Genomic DNA, 7,952 nt, shown 5'->3' with positions numbered 1-7,952 from the left:
CAGCAGAAGAAGCTAAGATGGGCAGATGGGCAAAGGAAGAGATTTTTCTTCTCTTGCAGAAGTCATTAGTGACATTGACAAGAGCGGTTTTAGGTATAGCATATGGGGGTGAAAACCTAACTGGATCAGATTTGAGAGTCTGGGAGGAGAGAAATGATGCAGGCAGTACAGACATCTCTCTCAAATTTTTGGCAGTAGCTAGAAGGGAGTGTGGGGTGAAGAGAGATGTGTGTTATAGTGTCAAAAGAATGCATTACACTCATAATAAAGGTCGCCCGTCATTGGTAGAGGTTGGTGCACATTACTTTTTTTTTTTTCTTTTTCCATGCAGCATGTGGTATCTTAGTTCCCCAACCAGGGATTGAACCCACACCCCCTGTGTTGGAAGGGCAAAGTCTTAACCACTGGACCACCAGGGAAGTCCTGCATTACATTCTTGATAGAGGTTGATGTCAGTGAAGGTTCAAAGAGACTTTAAAATTTGATAAAATAGTGCAGATATCTGTTAAAAAAAATTGAAGGCAAATAGAACAAACAGTAACAGCCGATAATTCAGAAAGGTGAAAATTTTGATGTGTGTTATGTTATCTCTATACTTTCAAATTTCTTTGTAAATAATTAGAGGGCAGAAAAAGTTTGTAGGGCTGAATGTGTGGAAGGCCCTTGAGTGCGTTGTCAGGAACGGGGTCTGCAGCTGTTTAAATGGGGAGACCACGGCTCAGAAAGTTTTCCCTGAAAGATGTGTGTAGTGCAGACTGGATGTGAGAACAATAAAAAGTTTACTTTGATAGTCAAGGCCAGAGTTTTCCAAAGTGTGGACAGGACCATCTGCATCAAAATCTCCCAAGGGCCCTCAATAAAATTCAAACCCTGGGCCTTTCCCCTCCAGCCTACTAAATCCTACAGTTTCCAGCAGGGACAAGCAATCTGTACCTGAGAAGGTGGAGTGGTAACAAGTTCAGGGGAAGGTGGCAGGCTGTGTTTAGCACCTGTGGCGATGGAGGTGTCCATAGGACTTCCAGTCTGCGAGTGGATATGAGTTTCAAGTTCACTGATGAGTGTTTACCAGATTCATCCGTTAAGTCTCTCAAGGCAGGAAGCACAGGGACTTTAGCACACAGTAGGTGCTAAATGTTTATTGAGTGAATTATGAATTTAGCTTAAAAGCCATTCACTGAATCACAAATTCTACCTCCTTATCAACTCTCTCTTAGTTGCCCAGGGTGTGCATATTTTTTCCTGGGGGTTATCAGCCCAAAGAAGTGGGGAAAGCTTGGATTTCAGAGTCAGACAGACTTGGATTCTCACCTGGCTCCCCTTCTTCCCAGCTCTGTGGCCACAACTGACACTCCCCTTGGAACCTCAGTTTTCTCATGTGCAAATAATGAACGCTGTCCATTCATTCATTCATTCAGCCTCTCTTGCCCTCCTGGAGCTCGCATCCTAAGTGGGGAATGGCAGTAAACAAATATAGTAAATAGGTTTATTATAGCATATGGGAGAAAGTGAAAATTGTTATGGAAAAAAGAAAAAAGGAGCAGAGGGCTGGGCCTGAGTGGTCGTGGTAGTAGTGGTCAGCCAGGGGAGGCATATTATTAGCTAGAGTTACCACATAGTAGGCCACGTTGAGAAGGGAGATTTGTGGAAGGGCTTGAGGGATGTGATGGAGTAGCCTGAGTGGATATCTGGAGAAGAGTGGTCCAGACAGAAGGAACAGCAAGTGCTAAGGCCCTGAGGCAGAAGTGTGGCTGGCAGTGTCTGAGAAATAGCAAGGAGGCAGTGTGGTGGGAGTGGAGTGAGTGAAAGGAAGATTGAAAGAAGACGGCCCTGCAGGGCTGTGATGTTACATAACAAAGGAAATAAGGAAATGAACTCAGTTATGGAGTGCCAACAATGTGAAAGGAACTGAGCCATTTAATCCTTGCACTAACCTTAAAGGCAGGTGTTCTGACCTCACCCACCTTTTATACACATGAATAAACGGAGTGAAATAAATGAAATATGACTTGCTCATGACTTGTGGCAAGTGGCCCAGAAGATCGTTTCCAAGTATCACATATTGTTTGTGACATATCTGTCACAGCTATAGCAATTCCATAAAATTCCCCTCACTTTTAACAAAAGGATTCAATGAGGGGCACAAAGGATCAGATATGGCCTAAGCAGGGGGAGATGCCAACCAGGCCCAGGCATCCTGAGATTGTTCTGGATCTGCAGGAGGAAGAGTCTGCAGAGACATGGTCCTCTGAGTCAAGAGCCATGTGGGCCTGCAAAGGTTAAAATATGAGGACTTGCAGGACTTCCCTGGTGGTCCAGTGGTTAAGACTCCGTGCTTCTACTGCAGGGAGCACAGGTGGATCCCTGGTCCACCCCTGATTGGGGAAGCTCTGCATGCTGCAAGGGGTAGCCAAAAAAAAAAAAAAGGACTTGCCAAAACAGGTTACAAATATTGCAGCATATTTTAACTGATTACCTTTAACAAGATCATGCTTTTTTTTTTCTTTAAGAAATTTTATTGAGATACAATTGACATACAATAAACTGCATATATTCAAAGTGTACAGTTTGATTTTTTTTCTTATTAGTAATGTATATATGGCAATCCCAATCTCCCAATTCATTGCCCCCCAAACCCCACCCCCTGCTTTCCCCACTTGGTGTCCATATGTTTGTGCTCTACATCTGTGTCTCTATTTCTGCCTTGCAAACTGGTTGATTTGTACCATTTTTCTATATTCCGCATATATGTGTTAATATACAATATTTGTTTTTCTCTTTCTGACTCACTTCACTCTGTACGACAGTCTCTAGGTCCATCCACATCTCTACAATTCCGTTCCTTTTTACAGCTGAGTAATATTCCATTGTATATATGTACCACAACTTCTTTATCCATTCATAACAAGATCATGCTTTTAACATGCAGAATACCCAGCAATAGAATTTATCTAAAATTATTAAATTCATAGCAGACCATAGGATGTGTGGTCTGATCATGGGACAGACCAGTTTCACAGATGTGAGAGACTTCTTTCTAACCTAGTTTCTGGATCTGAATGTGTAACTTCATGCAGCCCTAACACCAAAAGTCTCCATTTGAGGCCCTTAGTACACGTAAATAAAGATAAAGATGGTAAATATCTGTGGTACTTGCTGCCTGCTGCCCTGCGTTCTATATGTACATTGACTAAGACCCTTAGAACAGCCCCATGAAATTGGCATTATTGTTGCCCCCACGTGATGGAGGAATAAACTGTGAATCAGGAAGCTTGACTGATTTACCCAAGGTCTTGTAACTAGTGAGTGGTGATGTGGGAATTTGAACCTAGACAATCTGGCTAGATTCTTAATCTTAACTCTTATGCTATACTGCCTAGCTCAGGCTGGGCCTTGGCCATGGGCTGTCCCAGGTGGTGTTTCCCAAGGGCTCTTTCCTGGCACTGTCATGTTGGTATAACCTTCTCCAGGCTGTGGAGGATCTCAGGGCTGGTATTTCCTGGAGCTCATGGGATCTGCTACCTCCCAGGCGGGCACCCAAGGACTGACCAAGGACGGGAGTGAGGGAAAGTCAGAGAGCGAGGAGGACCAGAGTGCACTGGTGAAGTTGCCCTCAAGACTGGAAATGACTGGCAGTTCCCTGATGGTCTAGTGGTTAGGATTCAGCACTTTCACTGCCGTGAACCAGTCGGGGAACTGAGATCCTACAAGCCATGTGGCGTGGCCCCAAAACAAAAAAGACCAGAAAGGACTATAGGTCTCAGGGTCCTGGCCCCATGTCACCTGCATAAAGTACCTCCCCTAGCCCCACCTTTGCCCTCCTTTTTTTCTACACTAAACCTGTGGTGTTTTGAAAGAGCTCTTGGTCAAGATGTTAGAACACTGACTTAAATCCTGGATCTGCTACCTAATAGCTATATGACCTTGGCAAATGGCTTTATGTCTCTGAGTCTTTGTTTTTTTTCATCTGTAAAATGGAAATGAGAATAATAGCTACTATTTATTGAGCACCGGGACTTGGATCATTGATAAACCTGGGGCACTTGGTTGTAAACTATAAAGGACTGAACCATTGTGAGGCATATTGTTATTGCTCTGATCCTTGCCATAAATGCTTTTCCTCTCTTTGGTCATTTCTGTTATAGCTGATGTTCTCCTTTCATCTGCTCCCAGGCCCTTGGCTTTCTCTAAAGGCTCCTCTAGGCTCTTCTGTCATCTCCCAAGTGGCTGGACCTGTGCCAGGAGAATAAGTACAGAGAATTCGGTTTAATGTCAGCATCTTCAGTCACAATCACATCACTCTAGTATCACTTGAATATACCTTTTTGTGAAAGGAGAGCATATCTCATGAAAAGTGCACAGATCTTGAGTGGCTCAATGAGTTGTCACAGAACAACTACATCTGTGTAACCTTTGTAATCACCACCCAGTAAAGAAAGATAATATTATCAGCCCCTAGAAGCCCTTATGGTACCCGTTTTGTGCCCCGTCCCAATCACTGCCACCTCCTTCCTCCCCATGTCTATGTCTGTGTTGCCAAAGCCCAGCACAAAGCCTAGTCAAGAGGCCCATAAATAGTTGCTAAACTGAACTGAGCCCTTTGAAATCATTTTGTGATCTCAAGCTAGTCATTTTGATTTCCTCTGCCTTGATTCACTCTTCCGCAAAACAAGGGTGGCATTTCAGTAATTTCAATAATTCTCAACCCTAGGTGTACATTAGAATCACATGAAGAAGCTTTTGAAAAACTACATTGTGCTTGGGCACTATTCTGGAGCAAGTGGATGCAAACCTTTGAAGGTTGCAGGTAATGGTAGTTTTTAAAAGCTTTCCAATGCTCGCTTCGGCAGCACGTATGCTAAAATTGGAATGATACAGAGATTAGCATGGCCCCTGCGCAAGGGTGACACGCAAATTCATGAAGTGTTCCATGTTTAAAAATAAATAAATAAATAAATAAATAAATAAAAGCTTTCTAAGGATTCCAGTGTACAGCCATGATCTCTTGAATCTTACCAATTCCAACCAACACTATATGTTCAAATCTCAGTTCCACTACTGCTGTGGGTTGAAGTGTGTCCTCCACAAAGATATTGACATTCTAACCCCCAGTACCTGTGAATGTGGACTTACTTGGAAACAGGGTTATTGAAGATGATCAAGTTAAGATGAGGTCATTAAGGTGGGCCCCTAATCCAGTGTGACTGGAGACCCTATAGACAGGGGAAATCTGGACCCAGAGACAGAGACACAGGGAGATCACCACGTGAAGACTGGAGTTATCAAGGAGCACCAAAGATGGTTGGCAAACTACCAGAAGCTAGGAGAGACGCATGGAACAGATTCTCCCTCACGGCCCTCAGAAGGAACCAACTCTGCTGACACCTTGACTTCAGACCTCTAGCCTTCAGGATATGAGACAATAAATTTCTGTTCTTTAAGACACCCAGTTTGTGGTACTTTGTTACAGTAATCCTAGCAAACCAATATAACTATGTACATACTAGCAAAGGAATTCTTTTACCTGTTTCCTCATCTACAAAAGTGGAACCATAATAATGGTTCTATGTGCTGGGCTCCATTCCAAACACTTCACCTAGATATTCTCATTTAATCATCACATATACTATAACAGCAGATTAGCAGAAATAGGTACTCCTGTTACCTCCACTTTTTCAGATGAGAAAGCTGTGGAACAGAGAAAGTAATTTGCTCAAGGTCACATGGTAACTAAATGTAAATAATACATCCATCACAAGATAACTGGGGAGTCTCCATAAGACTGCGGATGTGGCTATGAAAGCGCTTTGTAAATAGTAGAGCATTTTACCCGTGTTAGAATCTCTGTAGATTCAGGACTTTTTTCCTTTTTTTTTTTTTTTTTTTTTGCCATCTCTGACTCTCCCTCCTCTTTCGACGCGATACTTCCTTTCCTTGGCGACAGGGGTCGCTGCGTCGCGCGGGCGCTGACAGGTCCTTCTAGCCCGCCATGCTGGCTGCTCGCTGGTGCCTATAAGTGGCAGCGCCCGGCTCAGCGAAGCATCAGTCAGCCGCTGCCGGTGCTGGGGCTGGGGCTGCAACTGGAAGTGGAGCTGGACGCGGAGGAACTGAAGCTGGGCCAGGGCGCAGCGCAGCACCGCGCCGGGGCCGCAAGGAGGGGCTTTTCGCTGCTGGCCCACCACGAGCCGCCCCCAGCCCGGGCCGAGGCGCCCTCTCGCCAGGCCGCCTGCCTCCGCCTTCCGCCTCCCTCCATTTCCCCGGAATCTCAGCCCGGCGCGCCTGCACCCGGTCCTTCTTTGGGTGGGGAAGCTCCCAGCCGCTCTCTGGCTTCACTCCTTCCTCGCAGCGTGGGCTCTCAGCCCCCTCTCTTCTTTTCCTGGACTGGGTTCCACCCCCTTCGATCCTCTTCCTTTAGCTCATGCTCCCTGCCCCTTTCCTTAGCCGAGTCCCAGCTCCTCAGTCACTTTCCTCAGCCGAGGGTCCCCTCTGCCCTTTTCCTTTTCCTGGGGTCAAACCCATCCTGTCCCTTCCTCTGTCCCTAGGGTGCAGTCTCTCCCCTCCCCCACCCTCTCTCCCAGGCCTGGAGTTGCAGACCTTTTGGTCTCTTATGGTTCTAACTGGGTCCTTGTCCCTCTTCCCCTGTTTGGAGTTCTAGATAGCGAACCCAGCCTTCCTCCACCTCCAGAGGACTGCTTCCACAAAAACACATCTCTCAAACATGAACTTTGCCTAGAGACTCCCCCAGTCTCTCTTCCCTGCTGCTGGCCCCTTGCTGCCTATGTCCCAGGTCTTACTCTCACCTTGCCAAGGGTCAAGGGTAGCAGCAGGATGCTTCTGTGGTCTGGTGTCTGTGGCCTCTCTCCGCCTCGAATCTTCCCTTCGTTGCTCGTGGTGGTAGCCTTGGTGGGGCTGCTACCTGTTCTTAGAAGCCATGGCCTCCAGCCCAGCCCTACTGCCAGCACCATCAGAGGCTCAGAGCCGCCACGGGAACGCTCCATTGGGGATGTCACCACCGCCCCACCGGAGCTCACCCCTGAGAGCCGCCCTGTTAACCATTCCTTCACTGAACACAGCCCGAAAGCTCGAAAGGCCTTTCCAGTCCTGGGCATCGACTATACACACGTGCGCACACCCTTCGAAATCTCCCTCTGGATCCTGCTGGCCTGCCTTATGAAGATAGGTAAGTCCAGTTCACCCTAGTGCTTCTGCCGCTATCAAACTGATGAGCTTCTTGCCCCATCCTTACCACTTGAGGCTGCACAGGAATAAAGGTCTGGACTACTCCTGTAAAGTAGGCAGCCTCTATCCTGCCATCTTGGTCCTTCTTAGACTTGAGCTCTGTGGTCTGAGGTCTCCTAAGATTGGAGCCAGCATTGTTCATGGGAGAGAGCAGGACCGTAAGATGGGATGCTTCTGGTACTAGGAAGCTTCGGCGAGGCTTCCAGGCCTGGCAGGTCTCCTCTTGCTGGGCCAGACCCCGAGGAGAGCCGGGAAGCCAGGCACCCAGCTGTGTGAGACAGGAGTGTCTTCAGCAAGTGGCACAGTCTGCTCTGTCAACAGTGACTAGTGTAATTACATGCTTCATGGGAGTGTGTTCTAGGATGGAGGACATTTCTACTTGGTTTGTCTAAGGAGTTTGAGTATAGTGGGGGACCTGTGTGCTGGAGACTTACAGGTGTGGTGGAAGATGAGGCATCTCCATATTCTCACCTTCCTTCATCCCCAGAGCGTTATCTGTCAGCTTTGCCTGCCCAGGCTGGTCAGGAGACCCTGAGTCAGTTTCCTGTCTGGGAATGCCATTGCTTATACAGTTTATGGGACAGGGGGACCTTGGGAATTCTTGAAGTCTGGTTTGGGGGTGGAGGGAGAATAGAGGAGGGTCAAGCTTAGTCTGGCCCCAGCTCACCTCCAGGTTGCATCCAGCTGTGTCTCAAGGTGCTGTCATGTTGGCCTGC

General features: G+C 47.0%; 1 protein-coding gene and 1 non-coding gene across 2 annotated transcripts in view; both read left to right on the top strand.

Annotated features, from left to right (window-relative positions):
* Positions 1-4,831: 4,831 nt before the first annotated feature.
* Positions 4,832-4,935, top strand: LOC130842660 (U6 spliceosomal RNA). The gene has a single exon (XR_009050503.1). It is a non-coding gene; the product is annotated as a U6 spliceosomal RNA (small nuclear RNA).
* A 1,104-nt stretch (positions 4,936-6,039) lies between these two features.
* The window catches only part of SLC9A1 (solute carrier family 9 member A1), a 49,854-nt gene continuing 47,941 nt past the window's right edge, over positions 6,040-7,952 (top strand). The window contains exon 1 of the mRNA XM_057701610.1: positions 6,040-7,177. Coding sequence (XP_057557593.1) covers positions 6,826-7,177 — 352 coding nt within the window. The 5' untranslated portion in view covers positions 6,040-6,825. The remainder of the gene's footprint in view (positions 7,178-7,952) is intronic.

This window comes from Hippopotamus amphibius, chromosome 1, assembly GCF_030028045.1.
Source record: "Hippopotamus amphibius kiboko isolate mHipAmp2 chromosome 1, mHipAmp2.hap2, whole genome shotgun sequence".
NCBI classification, from domain to species: domain Eukaryota; kingdom Metazoa; phylum Chordata; class Mammalia; order Artiodactyla; family Hippopotamidae; genus Hippopotamus; species Hippopotamus amphibius.
This window is presented reverse-complemented; position numbering and strand designations above follow the sequence as displayed.